Below are 24,651 nucleotides of genomic sequence, written 5' to 3'. Positions count from 1 at the left end.
GGCTCTGCTTCCCCCCCCCCCCACCACCCGCAAAAAAAAAAAAAAAATTAAAAAAAAGAAAAAGGAAAGGCTTTCTCCTTCCTCCCCCTCTCCCCCCCCCCGCAACCCGCCTCTCTCTGGCAGACTCCAGTCTATTTAGTGCAAGTTTCACGTCACCCAAATGCTTTTCCCTACTGATGGTCAGGGAAATCACCAGCGAGCAACGCACCCGGTCACTCAACTTCTGCCTTTTTCTTTTGAACACACTGCATGCCCGAAGGAAAAATTCAACCAAAAAAAAAAAAAAAAAGGCACAACATGGCGTCCTTTACTTATTCCCACATAACAAGAAAGGAGATGTCTTAGATGAATGCAAGAAAAAAAAAGTCAAGCCCGAATCCCCGATCCTGCACATTTTCCGCGCAGCCAATGGTGGTGAGCATTAGCCAGGCTAATGTATTAATTTTGCAGAAGTGTGCCACATCGCATGCAGGAGCAGGAATGCAAACTATAGCCTAGAGTGGTTTGAAGTCTACCCCAAACCAAGCCTTCCACTCTCACTGGCGCCAGAGTTTCATTCACAGCCCGCCCGTGTTTTCCATACGCGGCGCTCCCCATTGTCGCCCGCCTTCCTTCCCTTTGTGCCGAGCCGCCCCGCCGCCAGCCCCCGCGCCCCGGCCCGCGCTCCCTCCCGCGCCCCGGGCCCGCGGCTCCGCGTGTACCATGCGAAAGCGCAGAGCGAGCCGCGCTGCCTCCGCCGCGCTGGGGCTTGGCCGTCTTCAGAGCCGGGGCCGGGGGGGCAGGGGGAGCGCGGGCACCCCGGGCCGCGGGGCTCCGCCGGCGCTGCCCATGCTGGAGCGGAGCAAAACAAAACATACACACGCACGCACACACACACACACGCACAGACACACACACGCACACGCGCGGCGCTACCAAAGCGGGGCGGCTGCAAACGCGTCCTGTAGCTTTAAAAAAACACCCCTCCGCCGCTGCTCCCCGGAGCCGGCAGCCGAGTGAGTTTGAAGAGGCACTTTCCAAAAAAAAAAAAAAAAAAAGGTGGGGGGGGGGGGGGGTGAAGGAAAAAAAAAAAAAAAAAAAAAAAGGAGCGCGAGCAGGCGCGGAGCGGCGCGATGCGAGGACGGGCGGCGCGCACGGCGCGCTCCGGCCCCGCTCCCCGCTCGGGCGGGCGCACGGGCGGCTGCGGGAGCCGCTGCTGCTGCCGCCGAGGTCCTTACCTTGAGCACAGAAGAGATCTGCGAGCCCCCCTTTGGCTTTGGGCTCTGCCGGGGCTCTGTGTGGATGGGCTCAGCTTTTTTGCTTTTATTACTATCTTTGCTCCGCAGATCCTGCTGTGATTATTATTTTTAAAGCTTCTCTGTCTCCTCTCTCTTCCCCTGTTTTTGCTGCTTCTTTTTCTATTTATTTTGTGAGTGTGTGTGTATGTATGTGTGTGAGAGGGGGGGAAAAAAAGCCTTTAAATGAAACTGCCGAGGCTGTTATGAGAAGAAAGGCAATAATCCCGTCTCTAAATAACAGAGGGAAGGGAGAAGAGGAGGAAAAAAAGCGAATTCTTGCTCAGGGCTTTGCAAACGCCTGCAGGGCAGAGGATTAGGCTACAATTAGCTCAGCCCTTTGCTCTCGCCCTAGCTAATTTTGCGATGAAAATTGGATATTTTTCCCTCCTTTTGGTGAAGGTCTGCAGATTTACTCCCCCATCCCCCACCCCCCCCCCCACCCCCTCCAGAATAAAATAAAATACAGCCCTTGAAAATGAAATAAGGCTGGGAAGGCGGCCGGCTCCCCAGCCCGCGCCCCCGGCGCCGCCGCCCGCAGAGCCGCTCCGCGCGGCGCGGCCGGGGCGGGAGCTGCGCTGCCCCGCGGAGTTCCGCGCAGCCCGGCCCGGCCCGGCCCTGCCGGGGGATAACGGTTCGGTGCTGGGGAGGATCAGGCCACTGTCACGTCCTTCAACAGACTTACTGAAAAGAAGAAGGAGGAAAAAAGGGGGTGGGGGGGAAGGGGGGAAAAAAGCTGATTTTAATCATTGTCATTTGGTCTGATGTAATATTTCCCCAGGCATTTTCAACTAGGCATAAATTTTCAGCTCCCAAATAAGTAACACAGGGCACGTTTCTCACATCTCTTGACTCCTCTGTAACAATTAGGGTAGCACCCACTCTGCACTTGTTGATAAACTAGATGAAGTTAAAAAATAAATAATAAAAAATAGCCCCGACCCCCCCCTTCCCTGCAGCACCCAGCGCCGCCGAGGTGCGGACGGGGGGCCTCGGGGGCGGGGGGGGGCCGCAATTATTCCCAGCCATCCATCCTGCCTGCCTCCCCCTCCCTTTCACCCTTTGCTAATGTCTCGCATTGTAAACGCCAAATTTCCTGTAGGCCATTAAAACCAAATGACGTCTATCGACATGCATTGTGCTATTGCGGAGCGCCCTGGCAGCCCGCCCCCGGCCAAAAGCGCCATTTCAATTAGAGCGCGCGGCGCGATGGCGCGGGGCTCCGCGGGCGGCTCCGCGGGCGCGCAGCGCGCCCGGCCCCCGTACCGGGGGGGGACAGCCAGGGAACCCCCCCGTGAATGAAGGAAAAAAAAAATACAGACAAATCCCTCCCTCAACTTCCAGCCAGAGGCGCGGGTCCGCCGGTGCCCGCGTGTTTCCGCGCGCCGCCGCGGGGGATGCTCCCCCGCTCCGCGCTGTTCCCCACGGAGGCTGGGCGGAGGGAGCGGGGCCGCTGCCGGCGGGCGCACCCGCGGCTCTGCCGCCGCTCCCGGCGCTGTAGGGATTGGTGGGGGGGGGGGCCCTCCGCCGCCTCCGCGCCCGCGGAACGGCGCCGCGCGCACCGGCGGGGCTGCAGCGCCCACTAGCGCGCGCCGCCGCGCGGCCGTTACGCAACGCTGCGCGGCCCCGAGAGGTCAGCGCGCCCCCGCGCCCGCGCCGCCCCCGGGCCTGGCAGAGCGGCCGCGGCGCGATGCGGGCAGGAGGACACCCCGAAACTGGGGGGGTTAAAGTTTTCTGCCGCGGCAGGAATAAACAGAAACTTTTCTCCTAAGGGGAGCTTTTTTTTTTTTTTTTTTTCCCCTTCTAGAGTACAAACTACAGGAGAAGAGGGAAATTTTCTCATTAAAGTTACATCCCTGCAGTTAGTTCAATTACTTGATATATGCAGAAGATGTTGTAAATTTAAAGATTTAAATAGCTTACAAAGATGCCGGAGGCTCCATCAGTTAATTTCCTTAATTTATGGATTTTTAGCTGAGCTTCTGAAATGAAAAGGAGAATGAGAACTAGGTCAGCAGAGAGATTTGCATCCAGAACAGACTAAAATTTGTTTTCCTTGACCATCCCATCAGGCCAGGTGTGATGCTGTGCGGGGGTCACTGTCCCACCTGTGCCCTCCAGGCTGGGGCTCAGTGAGCAGGGCACAGAGGGGAAGGTTTTGTTCTGAAATACCCCCCGAACACCGGCGTGTCCCCAGCAGTGCTGCCTCACCTGATGGAGGCTGTAGCCCGAGTGCTCCCATTTCCTCAGCACTCTGGTCAACAAGTGGATGCGAGGAGGAGCAGCTCCGCTGTGACCTGCACGCAGCCCGAGTTTCACCCAGCCGTTCTGGAGGGGTGCGGGCCGACTGTTTGGAATGACTTGGCGCTATAATTTTTACTTCCTTTGTGAATTACTGACTGCTAAGTGAAAAATAAATATGAGGCTCTCGAACAGCAATCAGAGCTGCATAAAGATAGGATGCTTCAGCGCTGAGGCACGCTAAAGAGGAAAGAGAAGACCTAAAAATACTGCGCTTGTACGAAAAGTAGAAATTGTGATCTGACACATCCCAACACATCTGTGACAGGCACTGTTTAATTGTGCTGCATGGAAATGGGATGCACGGATAATAAAGATTCCGATTGTTTGTTTGCCTGTAGATCAAAGCAGACACAGTAGCACTTGGGATGAAAAGCCTGTGCGTGGTACAGAACTTGTGCGGGATTGTTTTTACTGTGTCTGAGAAAAGGACAATGGACTTGGGAGCTTTGTGTTTTTTCTTGCCTCTATTAATGTTGAAGGTAATAAAGGTTCCAGCTCTATATGCACGCTCTCGTTTCTTTCTTCTCGCTCAAGTGTGTGAGTGCCTTTCTGTTGTTTTGTTTCAATATGTAAGAATATATACATATGAATCAATACTTAAAAGATTTATATAAACTAAACAGTTTTAGGAAGCAACATTGCCGTATGATTAGTATTGGTGTTCGTGATTTAACATTTCTTTTCCCACTAGATGAAGTTTCTAAGATTTGCAAGGTACGTGTCAAGGACGGGTATATAAATGGATTTTTATTTATTCACAACTCCAAGACTAATTGCTTCTCTTTGCCTGAAGGCCAAGAGATTGGTTTTAATATGACACTTCAAAAGTATTCATAGAACTACAGAGATACTAAGTGTCATTGTTTAAGAGAGAAATCTCGCTATGTTACTTGTGACCCTGAAAATAAAATCTTCCACTGTATTTTGAATCCTAATGTTGTTTTTCAGAGTTTCACTTCAAGCTCAACTATCAAGAAGTGTACAAAGGAAAATATTAAATAGTATGTAGTGAACAAAAAAGAAGAAATACTCTTAGAACTGAATATAACTTATTTTCTCAATAATTCTATTATCCTCCCTATAAAGCACTACAAAATTTGTGGCAGAAGATTCCTGAGCTCGGTTTCAAGATATAAGAATTAGAAATTATAAGTTGTAATTTATCATAGGTGCTTAAAAGTTCTTAACCAAATGCCCAGCATGTTATTACAATCATAAGTACTTCCAAATACGTACTTTGGAATTTTTTTCCTTACCAAAAATTCTTTTTATTCTCTGCAGATGCTTAAAAATGGAATTGGACAGAACTATTCTGTGATCTTTTTTATACCAAATTATTCTATAGTTTACTTTCATTTTTTAAAATAAATGGGTAAAATTTACACTTAAGACAGTATGAAAGAGAAGCCATGAGGAACTCCAGCTCATTTTCTTTTTTCTTTCCCCCCCAAAAAATAATAAATTGTGTGTATGTTACAGGACAGAATATTACTAGATTGTGAAAATATGCTGATTTGAAGGAATATAAGTTTCCTATCAAAAAGATTATCCAAATATATTTCGAGATGTGTGAAAGAAAGTGTCACAAATTGACAAATAATATCAACCTCTTCTGCACCGTGCTCTCTGAATTAGAGCGGGATAACTCCAGTTGGTGTTGTTCTTGAGGGCCTTTTGTGACTTTGTGGTAGTAGATCTCATCCTCTCTTAGTCGTTGCTCTTTTCCTTACTTTATGGGTTTTATCCTGAGGTTTAAACCTGACTTCAGCACTTGTTATGTTACATAACTGAACTTGAGGCGTTCTGGTGATGATACCAACATTTCCACCAACTACCAGTGTGGAGTACCTGGTCCTCACTGAAACTCACCATGTTCTACCAGGCATTTGAAGATAAAGCAGGAAGAGAGGGAGGAAAACGATAATTTCATTAAATGTTTAAAGCGGATAAATGAGAATTAAGGGGCTGTTCCTTTAAAACAAAGGAATCAATGTCTATATGTAGATTAATACTCCTCCCAGTCACAGTTAAGACACCACTGTAGCTTAGATGGAGTTTTGTCTTGGAAGAGAACATCTGAGTGAATAATTGTGATTTCAAAAGCCGTTGCTGGACACCAGGTGCCTGTTCAGCCAGCAAAGGCTCCATGACTGTTGCTTTCAGTGGGTTTTCACAGCTGGGTTTGGCTCTGTCTCCTGGGCCATGGAGGCACTAGGGACAAACACATCTGAACACAGAGGTTGGTGACCGTGGGTGCTCTGGCTGCCACCATCGCTCCCATCACTGGAAATGAGGGACAAGCAGAAGCAGTGGAAAGCTGATGTTACATATGTGCTGAGCCTCCAAAAAGATTTGTTCTTGTGAGGAACCTGAAAATATGAAGCATCTTGAAATGCCAGTACTTGCTGCAGTCAGTTGACACATGAGGAATAATAAAAACAAAGGACATCTCCCAGCTGAAGCAAGTTTTCAAGCCAGTTGCAGTGCCAGTCATTCTGGAACAGGAACTTGGCCCAGGCTTTGCTAATTAAGTCAAATAATTGTTTGTCATTTGTAGACAGATGAGAGGTTTCCTGAGAGCAGCAAGCATGACCACGCAAAGAACAAAATCTGATCATTAGGAAATAACCAAGTCTTGTCAGTCTTTTCCCTTGAATGCTCTTCTATTCTTTTCAAGAAACAGCTTGCTGCTGAGTAAGTTTACAAACCATTACTTTATTGACTAAATACAGATGGACTGTTTTTAAAACTATCCATTATCCAGTGCCTAACTCGTGACAGCAGTATGATACAAAGAAATAATCTGTCCTGGAATGCCAAGATGAAATAACTTGTCAGGAAATACAGTATAGGAAAGGTTTGTTTGTCTCTTCTGCTTCCAACTGTTATAAGCCAAAGATCACTTCCAAAATGAAATTTACATAATCAAGATGTCTTGTGTTAATGTTCAGCATGGTGTTTCAAGTTTCACACATTTTGTTAAGTGCTCTGCCTCCTCTTATGCAGGTTATAAAACTGAGGAATGTTTTTAACCTGTCTAAGTAACATGTGTGGGGTTAGCTTTTAGCTGTTTATTAAATAAAGCTTATCCATATTGTAGTCACAGAGAGGAGAAAACATTTTTATGGCTGAGTTTAATCCATTCATTGGTTTATTAGAGACACAATGTACTCTGAAGAATGCCACAAATCCACATGGTGTCCCTGAACGCTTGATTTTTGCATATGGATCGCTGACTTAGCTGAACGATGTATAAATCCTGTGCAGCCAGGCAGCTCCCCACTGAATACACTTCTGAGAGAGGTTAGATGCATTGCTTCTGCCAGCAAAGGTCTGCAATATGTTAAACTGCAAAAAAATCACTTCACAGAATATAGAGAATGAGGAATAGAGACATAATGGCCCTTTTATAAGAAACAATTTACACTTTTTAGGATCTTTGGGCACCTCTAGAATCATAGGTACATTGCTTATTTATGTAGCAGCATTTCAGCGTGCTTTTTCGTTGGCAAATACCAGACCAAAGGGATTTGGATCATGCATGGCAGGGACAGAACCTGAGAGAGCAGCAGTTCAGTAAAGTATCATGATAAGGACATCAAAATGGAAGAAAAAGAAAATGGAACAAATTCTTCCAGAACCTGCATTTAACAGCACACAGAAATAGAATTAAGAACAGCTTTATTTTGAAAAATCTATCCAAATAATAGAAACAAATTGCAGAATTAAAAGGAGAAAACTAAAAGAATATTTTGAGGCATGGCTGTTCATCTGTTGGATAAAATAATTAGTGAATTGGAATTTATGGGACTATGGTGAACTTGCAGAGTGACACCCAACACAGAACACAACTCGTCCCTGCTAACAGCATGAAAAGGGAGCAGTGAGGGTGTTGTGGCCGATGATTTCTGCGTGTAAGCCGCGGTGGTGCTCCCTGCCCACCTGTGACGCAGGCGGGCTCAGCTGGAGCGGTTCCAGCCCAGAACGTGCCCCTGGCACAGAGCTGAGCCGCGCTGCAGCCGCGCTGCCATTGTCTCAGCACAAAGGAGAGGAGAGCTCTGAACCTGGCCAGCTGAGGCAGAGCCCAGCCAAGCCCTGCCATGCCAGAGACCCTCGGAAGGGAGGCAGTATGTCAGACATATGGTTGAAACATGCTGTGCTCCAGCCATGCTCGGCTAGCGTATGGTCTCCCGAGTACCGCTGCCAGCTGGGCTCTCATTTACACTGGGCCTGAGAATCAGGGACCTTGCCGTCTCCCTGATGGCCTCTGCTCCTCTGCTTCACTGATTTCAGATCTGCAGCTACCCAGAGCTTGCCATTTTCCCTGTCTGGCATCCTTTCACACAGACACTGAGGGATATCCTTCTTTGCTTTAACGGTGGGTTTGGCTGGAAAAGCAGAGCCAGGTATTCTGTGAGAGTAAAATTTCAGCATCCTGGCTCTGTAGGATATTTTATATTCGTGGTGTCACAGCAGATGTCATGCAAGTATGTAAAGTTAATAAAACAAGCATCCCTAAAGCAACTGATACAGAAACAGCATTGCCAAGTAGTACAAATTATACTTATCTGTTCTAACCTGTGTCTTTGAGGATGCATATGTATGTCCATTTTCCATGGATTTGCACTCTTGACTTTGTAAACATTGTATTATTCCACATTCTGTCATGGATTTCTTCTCAGAAAAAAAAAGAACAGAATGCTTGTTGGAATAAATGAGGCATATTTCTCATCCTGAAGTGCATGTTGAATGGTGCACAGAGAAGAGAGTAATAAAAGTCTTTGTTAAACCCTTGTTTAAACTTTAGTTCAAGTGTTTTATTACAATGTCACAGATTTTGCCAGTCTTCACTTTGAACGGTTATTGAAGGAAATAATTTGTATTTTTATATCCAACTTTTAGTTTGCAATTAGCCTCTGAGATGCAGAACTTGTAGAAGAAATCTGTAAACAGATGAATTCAATACAATTTGCAATAAAAATTATTTGATACTACTAGCCCCAGCATAGTATCCTTCTTGAGGTGGTTTGTAGCAGCAATTACTTGGTTCAGTCTTGTTAACTTTTGGAGCATTATGCTAAGCCTGCTTTGTGCAGAGGGTCGTTGTGCACATTTAGTATTTGTGTGAATGCTGTTCAGTTAAGCTTTCTGCTGTCAAGACATCCTCTTGGGGAAAAGGTGCACGTATATTTTCAGATGTGCTATTCTTTGGTGAATAAAGGCATTTGAAAAGTCCTTGCATGAAACAGTTTCACTTTAATCCCTCATTTCTGACTGCACTGTGTTAAGCCTAACAGAGATCAGCCTTGGCTGCTCTGCTGCTTGCTCAGAAGTGTCTCTGTGTAAAACCTCATCTTGGAGTTATTTTCCAGACCATCTCCTGTTCCTCACAAGATATTCTTGAGTTATGACATAACCAAGGAACCTCCTGGCTAGGAGCTTCCTTTCCTCTGAGGAACTGGTGATTTAATGGTAAAAGGGTCAAGGAACTGGACAGGTGGAAATGATCTTCATTCAACAGGACCATGAAGGTGTCCAAGGAGGACAAGCAATCTCATCTACGTCACCAGGACCCTCCAGTTTCCTCCCCTTGCTGCTTTGCTGTTCAATTCTTGCCTCTTATTTCAGATGACACTGTTAATTTTGGAGAACTGATACTTTTGTTTATCCAACACACTGGAGCCCATTTCTCATCTGGGCATCAACATAGACCACACAATTGCTTACAAGAGTCATGTCATCAGCTCTGATTAAATGATAAAGGATGTGAGTAAAAATTACACTTGGGTCTGTGCAGGATCCCTTGTTCCTTCTCATCTGGTGCTTTTTAGAGTTTCTCTCTTCAGTTACAAGCCTGAAATTCAAACGCAGAGTCTTCCCCCTGTGGACCAGGTGTTTACTTGCTTTTCATGAGCTTCTACATTCATATTCCCAGAATGGCAGGGATGGGAGGGCACACGTTTTGCCTGTGAAAAGGGCAGCTCTTCCAAGAGGATTAAGGTTCTTCTTTCTTGCGTCTGGGGAACAGTAAAGCAGGGTGGGCAACTGTGACCGTGGCTTTCCTGGGGTCAGAGATGGCAGAGGCAGGGAAGACTCTCTCCTCTTCCTTTTTCTCTTCACATTTGGTGGAACCAGTAGGAAACTGGAATGGCTTAGGGGATGGGAAATGAGGCCACTCTTGGAGAACATCTCTGCCACAGTCTTCCTCCTGTGTCCCCTCTTCACCCCTAGAGCTTTGCCTGTTGTTTCCCCAGATGAAGCCCCCGTCCGATTGTTCCCTGCTCGGCAGCTCTGCCACAGTAGAATAGCAAGTCCCCATCTCTCCTGTTATGCTGCATGAAACTAAAAATATCAACCCCACTGGAGTTCCTTCTACATTAAAGATGTAAGTGAAATTAAAAAAAATCACTTTTGGAGCTTTTTATTTTTGATTTAATTTTTAATTAATCTTAATTAATTTGAATTTTGAAGCAATCTGAAAAATAGTTTTAAATGAACATACGGATATATATATATTTCGGTGTGTGAGAGCATGAATATCCACTGGTGAGAGAATGAATAATGCAGGATAGAAGCTGTGGCCCCCGTTTGTGAGGCCGAGGTCGGGGCTGGCGTGGGGGGAGGGAGGGCGGCTGTCCCCATGGCGCCGTTCTGCCCTCAGGGCGGCAGCGGGGAGAGCCCGCGGGCCCGGCCGGGTGCGAGAGCCGCGCTCGGGCCCGGGGCAGTCGCGGAGTGCCCGCTGCTCCCCGAGCCCCGCCGGAGCTCCGCTGCCCCCCGAGCCTCGCCTGAGCCCCGCTGCTCCCCGAGCCTGCCCGAGCCCCGCTGCTCCCTGAGTCTCGCCCGAGCCCCGCTCCCGCCTGAGCCTCGCCTGAGCCCCGCTCCCGCCTCAGCCTGAGCCCCGCCTGAGCCTCGCCTCAGCCCCGCTCCCGCCTGAGTCCCGCTCCCGCCTGAGCCTCGCTGCCCCCCGAGCTTCGCCTGAGCCCCTCTGGCCCCCGAGCCTCTCCTGAGCCTCGCTGCCCCTCGAGCCTCGCCTGAGCCCCGCTCCCCCCTCAGCCCCGCTCCCGCCTTGCTCCCGCCCCAGGCCCGCGGCCAGCCCCGTCCCGCTGCCGCCGTTGCCGTGGAGACGAGCGGCTGCCCGGGGGCTGAGGGGGTGGAGGGGAGCGGCGCCCCGGGCAGAGGGACGCGCCCGGCGCTGCGAGGTCCCTGTGGGGGCGGCTCTGCCGAGCAGCCCCGCGGGCTGAGCGGGACCCTCTGGGTGGGGGCCCGGCGCTTTGTGGGGCCCATCGCTCCTGTAGCAGCGCAGAGGGGCCCGCGGGCCTGTGCCCAACCCCGAACACCCCGGCCCCGCAGGGTCACCCCGGCCCGCAGGGTCACCCCGGCCCCCGAGCTCCCGGCGGGAGAGGCACGGGCCGTGGGATCTGCCGGGGCCGCGGCCCTCCGAGGGCGGTGTTGTTTCTAATTAATGCCTGTGTGGTAGCCTAATCTGTGTTACCGGGCTCTCTGGAGTATTGTCGCAACAAAGGTATATTCTAGGGTTCAGTTAATTAAAAATTACTTATAAATCTGCCTGGGTCCTGTGTTGTACTTAACTCGGCTGTTGTGGCTGTACCACAGAAGGATCACCCAACATTTATGCAGTTACGGCCGTAGTTTCGCTAATTTCCCGCAGAGCTCTGTGTTGCTCCTCACGGGGTTTAAGGGCTGGCTGTGCTGTCAGCCGATCTGGCTGGGATCGGGAGCTGGGATAGGACTGGCCCTGCTCGCTGGGATGGCGATGGGACCGGCCCCGCTTTCCCCGCGCCGGGAGCGGGGCAGCTCCGTCGGTCCCTGGGGTTGTGCTCGGACCCGGGCTGCCTGCGCTTCCAGGGCTGGAGTTTGGAGCACACTTACACCTCTAGGTACATTTGTGATGTTTACATCAGGAGAAATTATAAGGTGACATGTGTTAGATTATGGTTTTATTTTATAATAAGCTTCCCTCTCCCCACCCCTGGGGGTTTTTTTCGAGCGTCTAATACATGTTCTATTTGGCTATATACTTTTATAAACTCAGTATCAGCCATGCACTTAAACCCATGTGGTGAGGATGTGTGTGATTTGCTTATAGTAAGGAAGTTCAAGCAAAAACTTGATGAAAAATAGCAGATTTCTATATACAAGTTTGTTTATTTTGGAGTTAATTTCTTTTTGAGACTGATAACAATGTTTCTCTCAACAAGCCAAATTGAAAGAAGATGATACAGAAGCTGGATTCAGTATGGGTGAATAAATCTAGCCATAGAGCTACACATTAGCTCTGGAGTTTCACACTGCATTGCAAAGCATGGTAAGCTTGTCTCAACTCTTGTTTTTTTTTTTTTTTTTTTTTTTTTTCCTCTCCAAGGAGTAGGGTGCCAACACTGCTGACACTTGCCTTCCCAGAAATAGGTGTTTAAGTCAAGTGCTTGAAACAGAAATTGTGTTACTGTTTCTTTGTGGCCTACAGAAGATGACAGAGTAGTAACGTGGTTGATTAAGCGTTATAGTGTATTTCTAGTCTAGAAAGTACACAGTATAGCAGTCAATTCTAAGAAAATATAGCAAGCAAATTCATCAAATTGGAGAATAAGCACTTTAATATTTTGAATTTATATAAAAAAGTCATAACCGATTATTTGTCTTGAGCCTTTATTCTTCAATAAATTAAAACCCAATCATGTTGTTGAAGAACATAGCCAAAATATCTGTTCCAGAGTACAGGTATCTGGGAAAGGTTGCCAGTATGTAGCTTCTTTGGAGACAAAGCATGATCTTTCTTGAGCATTTTTGAGGAAAATTATTACTTAATCATTCAATATTACTTTCTATTATTTTGAGAACTGTTACTGATTGTTTATAAACCCCAGCCCACTAAGAGTGCTTATATTTCATTTCACACCTCATTGTTTTGCAGATTGCCTGTGACTGTGGAAGTCGAAGTCCTAGGAATTTAATTTCTTGATGATCAGCTTGTGTAGTCTAAAACCTTCAGTCTGAAGAATGCACCAGAAGTACTTGTTTTATGTAGAGTTTTGATTTCTGTAAACTGTATAGAATAATTTTGTGGAAAAGCTGGACAGAATGACACAATGTTAAGGGACTGGAAGGGATCTTAAACATCACCTGGTCCCAGACCCCTGCCATGGGCAGGAACCCTCCCCTGGACCAGGTTGCTCAAGGCTTTGTACAGCCTGGCCCTGGGCACTTCCAGGGATGGGGAATCTGCAGCTTGTTCCAGTGTCTCACCAGCCTCTCAGTGAAAAAGTTCTTCCTAATTTCCAGTCCATCTGTAACTACCCTGTCCTAGCACTGCAGCTCCTGACAGAACATCCCTCCTGCAGCCCCCTCAGACCTTGGAAGTGCCACGAGGTCTCCACATGGAAGAACCTTCCCTTGTCTGGGCTGAACAGCCCCAGCTTCCTCAGCTTGTCTTCACAGGGACAGGCCCCAGCCCTCTGGACTTGCTCAACATTTCCATGTCCTTGTGCTGGGACACCAGAAGTGGGTGCAGCCCCAACCCTCTGGACTTTCTGCAACTGTTCCATGTCCTTGTGCTGGGACACCAGAACTGGATGCAGCACCGCCAGTGGGTGTCACAAGAGCAGAGTAGTGGGGCAGAATCACCTCCTTTGACCTTCTGGCCATGCAGCTCAGGATTCCCTTGGGCTGTGAGCACTCACTGCTGGCTCCTGCTGAGTTTTTGATCAACCATCACCCCCAAGACAATAATTTTGTGAAGATCCTGATGTTCTCAGGGACAACCTGCTTGCCTTTCCATGACTTGCAGATTCTGATTCTCTTAAAGATTTGATGACTCTTTTAATGTGGGCAAAAGCAAACAAACAACCCCCCTGATGGTATTGAGCAGCACAGTTAGCAGAACAGCCTTGTAGAGTTGTGGGACTTCTCATTGTCTCCTTACTTGAAAACATAATATTGGTGTACAAGGCTGTAGTTAACTATGTTTGTTGGATAAATTTAGTTGTCACAAGCTGCATTTCATCCTTTGCAGAGCAACAGTGAAAGCAGTAATTTTAGGACCAAAGCTCACTGGCTCACTCTAATTTCAGTAGAGCTGTTACAATTAAAATTTAGGAAGCCTTGAATAAGAATTAATTTGGGAGGGGACACATACAATGTACATGCCCATTTATTGGTGAGATTTATACTTCTGTATTCTATGCAAATACTAGGTCTTAGCTTTTCTGTTTACATGCTGGTAATCCAGCCTGTAGCTTAAAACTCTTCTTTTTAATAGCTCCATTAAGAAATTAAGAGAGGATTACTTGGGCAAGGAAATCCAAAATTAATCTTGCATGGGTATCTGGTGATGATCTAGTAGATACTTTCTTTCTGAAATTCAGAACTTTTATGAACCAAGTTCTGGCCTCTGTTAATTTCCATTGAACGTGGTCACACAATTTAATGTGGTTTGCTTCCCTCTTTTTTTTTTTTTTTTGTTGATGCCTGATAGATATGCTAATAGAGTGTTAACTTTGTGATGTTTGATGTTTACAGTGTTAATAGGTAAAGATAATAGCTGTGCTTTGTTGTGTTGGAGAATTTTAGTATGTTATTTATAGATATGAAAACTACAAGATATGATATAAAAGCCTTCAATATGAAAAATGTTACAATTCTGAGCAGACAGTGAGAAAATTGCCTTTTAGAGGTCAAAACTCCCAATGCCTCTGGCAACATGGCCTTGATGTCATTTGACAGGGTGGAAACACAGCCCTTCATGGGAATAAACAGCCAATACCTGCATGATTCATTTTGTTAGAAGGGTTCTCCCATTGTTGCTAGGCAATATTTCCTAGGTGGAGTTAAAAACCAACAAAAATATCAACAACAAAACCCCCAGAACCCAACTGCTGTCTCCTCAGAATAATACTTATTGCAAGTTGTCTTGCTATTGTTTATTTGTTTTTCTAATAAAGTAGTTTTTCTTTCTGCAGAATAGATGTATGATCTGATACAATAGAGACCTTCCCCACTAAGAGGCAGCAAGGGGAAGAGCTGGGAAAGGCTTGCACCTGGTTAGTGGAAGGTTTCCTTTCTGCCTTCCTCTGTCCCTTCTTAGAGCTGTCTGTTTGGAAATGCTTGACTACATTGTGATGCGCAATTCTCAGAGAAGAAACATGGCAGAGACCAGCAGACATTCATTTGAAATGATTTTCACTCACTGCATTCTGGAATGGACTTGAAAGCAGGTCTCAGAGGCAACTTGTATGTACCAGTTTGTCTTACATATTTATTTATGACAGACTTGAATCTTCAGGATGGGATTCTATCAAGTGACATACCCACTCAGTGTGATGTGTGTCTAAAAATAGGTCATTGTCAAAGGACAGGGAAGGAATTGTATAAATCCATAAACTAAACCATGGCATTGCATGTGATAGCATGCTCTGAGGCTGAGGTAATGCTACCTTCAAAATTGTAGCTTTCCATGGATTATTTTCTAGAATAATACATTCATGCATTAACACTGCATTTATCAAAACAGGAGGATGGCTGCAGACTCAAAGACAGCTAATGCTGATGGGTTACTTCTGACACAGCTGTTAGAAACAGTAAAGTAAAACCAACCATCTCACAAGGTAGCAGGGCTGGACCAAACTTTGCTCTTATGCTTAAAATATTACTAATTTGAACCTCCCATTTTTTCATGTGTTAAATTGTATCATAAAACACTTATTTAGTGCTGGCACTTAGGCATTTTGGTTTGAAAATAATGCTTTTGTTTTGTGCATTTGGTCAATGTGAATGGATTTTTTTCCTCTGGTTAACCTAGAGTGTTGAGAGGCCTGAAGAATGAGACTCTGTTACTTACTGAAGAGTAACAATGTTTAAAAATGGGCATTAGGAAAGGAATTTTTGTCATTTTAAATAACCAGTTGATTTATACAAATGTGTGGGGTTTGGAGCATAATAGAACAGTGCAGATTTTTTACTATTTGTGACAGCAGGAGCACCAGTACATAGGTGAGGTCTTGAACTTAGCTGCACAAGTTATATGGTTTGGTGTTTAATGCAGTGTTGCCACTGCAAACCAATAGAATTTAATTAAGGACAGAGTGTGGAAATGGTCAGCAAAAGAACAAATGCATCTGTGCACGGGGTTATATTGAGAGGTTTGGAGTTAGCAGGTGAAGGGGAAGTGTGACATCTGGTGGAAAGATGGTATCAGGAGCAAGAGATCCATTAGTGATAAATGGGAATATTTGGCACAAAAATGCATTGTATGATGTTTGAAACCACTGCTGGAGATGAATTTCAGATGACTGACATATTTTGTGATCTCATAATTCTTACTGTCCAAACCAGAATACATGGCAACATGAGTATGTTCTTAATGAATAGTGATCTCTTCTAAGGTACCAAAGAAAGCTTATTTTGTTAAGTTCCTCCCCCAAATTCTTAATCTACACTGAAAATAAATTTATATGGTACAGGTTTAGCTACCTTTGGATCCAAGAATCTTTTCAGAAAATGTCATCTAAGTAACTATGAGGATCCTAGCAGGTTTTTGACTTGAGTTCTTTCTTGAGTCTTCTGTAATACTGCTTCCAGGTGCAAGTCCCAGATTATCAGGATCATTGGATGCTGCTGTTCTGGGAGGTTCTGGCCTGACCCTGGCCTGGGGGTGCAGCTGGAGCCCAGCACTGGAGCCACATAAACCCAAACCCAGTTTGGGTTCTGCTGTTCTGCTCCCTTGGAGCTGCTGCTGGTGGGCAGGCTCCTCTGCAGTGTGGGAATAGACTCCTGTTGCAGGAGAGAAGAGAGAAAGGGAGGAACTCTACAGGAGAAAGGAGAGGGGGAACTGGAGCTACCTTTTGCTTGGTGTCACATTGCTACAGTTAGAACTTGCATGAAATCTGATCTCAGCTGCAGAGATCTTGCTTTATTGTGTTTATTTCTAAAGTATGTTGTGGAAAAAGAGTCTGCAATTCACTGGGAGCTCTGTGCATTAAGGATGTTCAGGAACTTCCTAGCTCAGCTCAAAGGCCTGGGAGAAGAAAAAGAAAATTCATCTTAATCTTTCAGTTCTGCTTTAAAATACCTGATTCTTCAGAGGTTTCATTCCATAGGATATTGATCATTTCATGTCAGTCTTGAGATTTTTCTGTGTTACAACTTTGCTACTGAAAGATTGCTTTATCTCAAGCACAGCACAAGTTCAGTCGTGGTTCTGCTTTGTAGTTCAGACTCATCTCCTGTGCATAGCTGCCTGCTCCAATCATATGGGATTTCCCCCTTCATCAGAAGGCCATAAATCTTGAGCTTCTTTTGTTCTTTATGCATTTTTCTTCTATTTTTAATGTTAATATCTCACTTGCTAGAACAATATATTATAAGAGTTCTGAATCCTTTTCCTGCTTTGGGGGCAGACTCCATCTGCAAGTTTTTGCCTGCTCCCACATAAAGAATGCTTTGGGAACTGGCCAGTTCAAGGAGGGAAACAAGCTAACAAATACCTAAACCCACAAATCCAGCATTTCAGTGCTAGAATGCAGTGGGGTAGGCTAATCTCAGATGTCTGGTCTCCTGGCTAGCCACATCAGGCATTTAACAGCAGCATGTGTGAGCAACCTGTAGAGTCACAAATGAATTAAATATTCATGAACTCTGATATTTTGGTACCATGATGAAGAAAATACATTGTTTACTCCAAAGGGTGAATTGTTCTGCTCTGCCTCTGGTGGCAGGAGTTTGAATAATCCAGAAGGTTTGAGTAGAAGGCCTGTGGCTGAGTTTGCTGATACACTTTAGTGCAGTTAGTTCAGTGTCAAACACTTTCTTCCTAATTTACCCCCCCTCCTCAGCAGGGTGGCAGTAATTATCCTTTCCTATGTGTGTTTCTTGGGGTAAGTTGAGTATGAGGCACTCTCATACTTGTGGAACCACAACAATTATAAACCAATTAACTCACAGTTTTGTCATATGAAGACTGGATGCAGACCCAACTTCAGTTTCTTCATGAGATGTTTTATGTTTTACCATGTGGGGAGGGAAACAAACCTAAGGTTTTCCTTCAGAGAACCTCATTGTATAAGCCAATAGCTTTCTGAAGGTAAATTTGGAGTCTGCAGATAGAGAAATTGTCCTATGAAAAGGGAGAAGACAGTCTAGTTTAACTCTCTTGGAAATTTAAGTAAAAACCATAATTTTCAGTGATGTTGAGACCAATTCTTTTAAAAGATCTCTAGACGTATACTAATAAAAATCAGACCAGAAATTTTGATTGACCTGAGAGCCAGACTGACAAATTTTAGTTCTCAGCTCTGTGTTGGTGAGGAGACAATTGTCCTTCTTACCAAATTAAAACTGACAATGATACTGAGCTTGTGCTAGCACAAGGTGCTTTCTTAACTGCAAAGGTGATTTCAGCCTGAAAATACCATAATAAATTCACTGAATGGGCATTCTTCTGTAGTATACTCTTATAATTATAAGGCCTTCATTTTTGCCCAGGGCATCTATTTGGGAGATATCATAAAGTGAAAATAATCTTAATGTTACTAAATGAGAAAAGAATGATCATATTGCCTTGCAGAAAAACAAAATGGGAAGGGGGACTGAGGAAGGGATGGTACAGAATTATATTTGCTGCACTCTTGTGGGCACCAGGAGAAAAATGCCCTTTGTTTTTCTGAGAATGATTTAAAAATGTGTTTGTATCAATGTTGCAGCTTCTGAGTAATGATTGGAATTTCTGACTATGCAGATAAGATGTACAGCCTTTGCGGAAATTGGTACCTTGGTCTCTATTACTGGTATTAAGGACTGGGTGCATGGTGGCTGTTTTGGTGGTGTAAGGAGGAGGAGGAGGAGGGGGAAGATTCTTTGAGAACCTGTTGCCAAAAAAAACAGAAAAAAAATTAAAAAGAATCTGATGTAAGCCAAAACTTAGTGAAAGTAGGATATGAAACTTGCTTATGGAAATTTACCACTGGATGCCACTGTTGCTTCATAGAATGTCATAGTAAAATAACAGCAGATTTGCTGGAAAATTCTGCTTTTCCTTCACTCTCATCTTCTTAGTTTTTTATTACTTTAATCTTTGTTCATATCAAAGGAAAGGAGAAATCGTGCCCCACTTATTCTCTCCAGCAACATGGTGATATGGTTTCCATATCTAGAAGTGACAGCTTGTCATAGGAAAGAAAAGGGAATGACACAAAATTTGTCTTTTTTTTTTCTTCCCCTTCTAAAGTAAAATATTTTTCAGATAGAACAGAAGAACAGAAGAAAGGCTCAGATGAAAGAGCAGCCAATTTTCCTTGTAACTAAATTCCTTCTCTCTGTCTCTGAATCCTGTGTTAATCACAACTAGATTTGGACTCTGAGCCTTTACTCCTGATTTAATGTCATCCTACAGAGCAGGGCAGGAGGTCACTTTTGCAAATAGCTGTTTATTTCCTTTCCCAAGTGTTGGGCATTTTGTACTTGAAAGAATGTTTTTCACTTGTTTTGATTTTTTCCTCCTGGGGGAAGCAGGGAGGGTGAAGGTCATCAGTTGAATTTTTGATGGCTGTTGCTTGTTTTTGTAATCACCTGATTAGCAACTCTGGGACTTTTCTCTAAGTCATACAATATGGGGTTTTGTAAACAGCTTTTTAAAAAATTTTCTTTTTCTTTTCTTTTTTAACTGTTACCCCCCAAATGTAATTAACTCAATTAGATGAAAAGAAATAAAAATCCTAACACCTGAAGCTTAAGTTTCAGATCAGATAATTTGGGTTTTCTGTTCTGAGTGCACCTAATTCCTAATCTTTCCTATGGGGAAAGAAAATAAAAATGTTGGAAAAAGCCCTGAGAGATGAGGTTTTTCTAGTGTCATTGTGGTGGTCTTCGCAGGGGTCCCAGGATGAGGGAAGAGATGAGAATCTTGACTCCGTGTTTCAGAAGGCTGATTTATTATTTTATTATATATATTATATTAAAACTATAATAAAAGAATAGAAGAAAGGATTTCATCAGAAGGCTTGAAAGGATAGGAATGGAAGATAATAAAATCTTGTGACCGACCAGAGAGTCTGAGCCAGCTGTGATTGGCCATTAATTAGAAACAACCACATGAGACCAATCAAAGTTGCACCTGTTGCATTCCACAGCAGCAGATAATCATTGTTTACATTTCATTTCTGAGGCCTCTCAGGAGAAAAGAAATCCTGAGGAAAGGATTTTTCATAAAATATGTCCATGACATGTCATGCCAGCTTCTTCGGAGGCAGTCCACCTTCTGCTGTGCTCCCTTTTAATTGGGTAAGCATAAGTATGGTCGGTTCCTAAGTGTTATGAGTAGAAAAGCTGCCCATTTTCTTAAAGGTTGCAGAGTTCACAGGTTGGGCTAGTTGCTGCCAGGGTGGAGTTCTAACTGTTTGTTATTGTAATCACCTGTTGTTTTCATTAACTACCTGTCCTTGATGGTTAAGGATTGCCCCTTTTGTGGAGTGGCACCCTGTTGCTTTCTGGAGGATGGCACTCAGATGGTGAAGGGGAAGGGACCTCGAGTTGGCATGCAAATGACATTGGAGCCAGCATGCAATGAGAGGGACCCCTCACCGAAACTAGCCAAACCCCCCTAAAAACAACGAGCTAACATGGAACTGATGGATCAAAGTGATGTCTAGACGTGAGGAACAGAATCTAGTATCTGCTAAGATGCCTTTTACCCCTAACGCTAACCTAGTTGTTGGCTAGACAGAGGAGCTCCAATGTTGAACTGAAAGTAAGAGAATTTCCCGATGATCTAGTGAGGATGGAAGCCCCAGTTCTGCCCACAGACCAGTGGACAAAACTGCACTCTTCCTCCTTCTCTGAGTCACCCCTGGGAGCAGCAGTGGTGTGAGCACCTGTTGGGGAAGATGAAACAGGAAAGCCTTATAAATATGATTGCCTGGCAAAAGATTTTTAGAATATAGAAACTATAAGGAAGATTGAAATGAAAGCAAGCTTTGAGATCCCTCAGTTATTGAACAACTGGAAAACAATGGTGTGGCCAGCTGAAGGCAATCCCCTTTTGATGGAACAACACCCTCTGCTTGCAGACAGGCCCAAGGGTCAGAGCAGACCCTACAGCTTGGCAGAAGGGGCCCAAAGAGGAGTTTATAGGGTTTAATATGTAACATGGTATGGTAACGTAATGATTCTTATAGGCTGTATGTAAATGCTCTAGGATTTGTATATTGGACTAGATTGGTTAGTGAGAATTAGAATATTCAGCACAGAAGAAGATTTACTGTATTGTAATGGGAACCTTGCTCTCTTACCCCTTTTACTCTCTTACGCTTCTGTTCTCTTACCCTTTTACTCTCTCATCCTCTCTGCCCCTCTCTTCTCTCAGCCTGCTCTGAGCTGTGCCTGGCAGCTCCCAGCAGGGCCCTGCACCCAGGCCCTGTGCAATAAACCCCAAATCCCAGCAGGGCCCTGCACCCAGGCCCTTTGCAATGAACCCCAAATCCCAGCAGGGCCCTGCACCCAGGCCCTTTGCAATGAACCCCAAATCCCAGCAGGGCCCTGCACCCAGGCCCTTTGCAATGAACCCCAAATCCCAGCAGGGCCCTGCACCCAGGCCCTGTGCAATAAACCCCAAATCCCAGCAGGGCCCTGCACCCAGGCCCTGTGCAATAAACCCCAAATCCCAGCAGGGCCCTGCACCCAGGCCCTGTGCAATAAACCCCAAGTTCCTGACCAGGCTGCAGAGATCTCTCATCTCCGTCCGTCCCGACCGTGCTACCCGCCATCGCTCCTATGAGCACGGACCCGTCAGTTCTCCCCACCCGAGAGATAAAGGCATTAAAAAGGAGAAAGATTTCACTAAGGAGAAAGATTTCACTATTGCATGCCAGCCTAATTAGCGACAGCAGGAACGTGGGGCAAGGCAAGGACAATGACAATGGCCGGGGTGTGTTGGAGCTCCAGCAGGAGCAAGGAGCAGCAGCAGCCGCAGCAGCGCGTTCAGTGTGCGGGAGCAGAGCCCCGGGCTGGCACTGCCATGGAAACCGCACCGGGCACGGCTGCCACGCACCGCCCTGCTCGCTGCTGCCCGCGGGCACACCCGGGGAAGGCAGAACGAATAGGAAATGCAGTGAGTGTACTCCCAAAGATGGGCTGCACACACTGCTCGTGCTGGATGCCTGACAGCCAGAATGCGGTTTAACGATGCTACTGCTCGCTGATAATTCTCTTCTGGAACTGAAGTTTCAGTTTTCCCTTTTCTTTCCTATGACAATTTTCACTCTCTCTTCTGGAATTTGTGTCTCTCTTCTGGATTAGACGCCATAATCTAAGATTTGCAGTGATCAGTGTGAAAAATGTGTATTTTATGATTGGCTTTTCGCAAATGTTAAAATAAATATTATATGTGTTGTGTTAGAAAGTAATGCTGTATTAATTTTCTTAAGTAGTGTGGTAAATATAGTTTTGGGTTATAAAAAAATGTTTAAATAGAAACTATGCTATGTAGGATACTTTTTTAAAAGAAAGGACTTGCAGTGAAATAGCAGCCACAGGACACGTGAATGTTTCAGAGGAAAAGAATTTATTGCCCCGTTATCAGAAGAAACGAACTTTTTCCTGCCTCGAAGGCGCTGTCAGGATTCAGAGGAAGAAACTGACACTGACCAGACAGAATCCTGTGTTTGAATGGAATTTATGCATCATGTATGAAGTGAATGAATATGCAACAGGCTGTTGTTTTTAAGGGTTAATCCCCTGTTAACGTGAGTCCTTTTTTGAGCTTGTGCTGCCCGGAAAAAGGTACCCAGACATCCATAACTCTTTGTCTCTATTGTTTCATGTTGTACTAATTCAAATTGTCCAAATTATTATTACTCTAATGGTATAACTATTTTTATAACCATTTTATTACTATTAAACTTCTAAAATTTTAAAAACAATTTTAAAAAACCCAAAATTTTAAAACCAAAATTTAAAAAAATTGGCATTTTTCACATCAGGGTTGGATGTTTGCACTGCCTGGCTGTAGGCTCCGAGTTAAATCCTGCCAGCAGGGCTGCTGTGGATGCCACATAAACTTGCAGCGGTGACCCAGATAACATTGTGACCGACACAGTAAGTTCCAGTGTCAGGAGGAATAAATGTCTCCTGCAGCCCTCGCTGAGCTCCAGCTGTGCTTTGCTACCTGCCCTTAAGCCCCATCTACCCAAGGAACTGATGGCTCTGGGAGCTGCTGGGCTTTGCTCAGTTGTGAGCTAGTTGTAAAAGCGAATTCAGAAAATGCACAGGGCTTGCAATTATTAGGAAATTGTGGTGTTTTAGTGTTCTTAGTAAAGAACATTTCCAAAATGGTTGCCTGGGCTCTGCCGAGTCTGTTGAGAATTCCTAGCAGCCATCTAAACATGACAGCTCTCTAAAGTGAACTTTTGTGCCCTCACCCCTCATCTGTCACAGACATGTTTTATGAAAAATTCCTTTCCTTAGGATTTTTCCTCCTGAGAAGCTGGGAGGCCTTAGGAACAAAATGTAAACAATGATTATCTGCTGCTGTGGAATGCAACAGGTGCATCTGTGACTGGTCTCATGTGGTTGTTTCTAATTAATGGCCAATCACAGTCAGCTGGCTCAGACTCTCTGTCCTAGGCAGAAGCTTTTGTTATGATTCTTTCTTTTTCTATTCTTAGCTAGCCTTCTGATGAAATCCTTTCTTCTATTCTTTTAGTATAGTTTTAATATAATATATATCATAAAATAATAAATCAGCCTTCTGAAATATGGAGTCAGATCGTCATCTCTTCCCTCATCCTTGGACCCCTGTGAACACTGTCACACTCATCTACTGCCCTCTGCTCAGATCCTACCTCTGGCCCAGGCCTGGGAGAGGACTGTTTTTTAAATTACCTTTCCGGAAGCTCTGCAGTCAGCCATGTCTTCATCTCATGTCCATTCTGAGGTGGAAATGACGAGGTTTCTGTTGTGCTCATTTGTTCTGCCATGCAGAGAGAAGGTTCCCCCTGTTCTTTTGCAGTAGGACTGGTTTATGGCTGGAGAATGTTAAGTGGTTCTGCAGTGGCTTGATGTGGGCTTGCTCAAACCATAATACGAGGTACAGCAATTGAAAAGAAGCAGGCATTTCTGGTATTTTTGGACAACAGCCTAAATATATCATTGCTACTTTTTGTGGTTTGGAGTTGTCAGAGAAGAATAGCTAGATGAAGTTTGACTTCAGCACAAGAAGTCCTGGGCTTTTCAATGTTGTCTGCACTGGTGAAAAGTGAGCAAGATGGAACCGAGCAGGATTCAAGCCTGTGTTATTGAGAGGTTCTGGTCAGGTTAGCTAGCTAGCTAATGCAGAGAAAGATTGAAAAGGCATACCATACAATGAATAAATGAACTGCTCCTGCCTCTTTTTTTCTCCCTCGTCCCTGGTCCATTTTAGAGTGAGTGATGAGGAGGACCACTGCTGAACACAGTCCCCAGGCTCCCTCCACACTGGATGCTTATGGATGTAAGGATCAGCAGTGCTTCCACAGCCTTTTCAGTGCTCCTTAAGTGTACAGAATTCAGTCCGTACTGCATCAGGAGCCTTTTGAAGATAAACATCATTGATTCTTAGCTGTGCCATCTTTTGTTAACTGGAAAACTTAATATGTGTATACAGTAAAACCCACTGCTAGAAATGGCAAAGAAAACTTCTCTGTGTTTTACAGGAAGTCATAGACAAAGACCAAATGTGTTTTGGAGCAAAGATGGGGAGGGCTTCTCCATGCCATGGACATTATCAGGGTTGTGAATACAGCCCTGTGTGTGTCGTTATAGCCATGGGTCATCATGGAGCAGGAACCAATTGGGTTTTACCCCATGAAAGCCTCTGCTTGTTCATCTATTTGAAAGCAATCACTCATTCTTTTTGCTCTGTTTGTAGACTTCACAATTTAATATTTGTACAAACCATAAAGGTGACACCTTCACAATGTAGGTTTTCATTCCACAGTCCTTATCTTCCATGCAGCTGCAGCACATTAAAAATGTTTTCAGTCTCCTCTTCTATGGGGGTGATCTTTGTGAATTTGTCTGGCTCTCTTTG

The 24,651-nt window shown here is 45.0% G+C and overlaps 1 protein-coding gene across 3 annotated transcripts in view; it reads right to left on the bottom strand.

Annotated features, from left to right (window-relative positions):
• Positions 1–24,651, bottom strand: part of KCTD15 (potassium channel tetramerization domain containing 15) — a 246,501-nt gene that overhangs the window by 44,578 nt on the left and 177,272 nt on the right. Inside the window, exon 1 of one of the 3 annotated variants that reach the window (XM_054296419.1) lies at positions 1,218–1,618. The exons of 1 other annotated variant lie outside the window; for it this stretch is intronic. Coding sequence is in view for 1 of the 2 variants with exons in the window: in XM_054296418.1 (XP_054152393.1) it covers positions 702–704 (3 nt within the window). In the remaining variant the exon portion in view is untranslated. Of the gene's footprint in view, positions 1–701; positions 966–1,217; positions 1,619–24,651 lie in introns of those variants that run through there. One more of the 3 variants, XM_054296418.1, reaches the window with a different exon arrangement.

Source organism: Melozone crissalis, unplaced genomic scaffold, assembly GCF_028551555.1.
Source record: "Melozone crissalis strain CALT ecotype California unplaced genomic scaffold, PUWL_Pcris_2 ptg000007l_1, whole genome shotgun sequence".
Lineage (NCBI taxonomy): Eukaryota > Metazoa > Chordata > Aves > Passeriformes > Passerellidae > Melozone > Melozone crissalis.
This window is presented reverse-complemented; position numbering and strand designations above follow the sequence as displayed.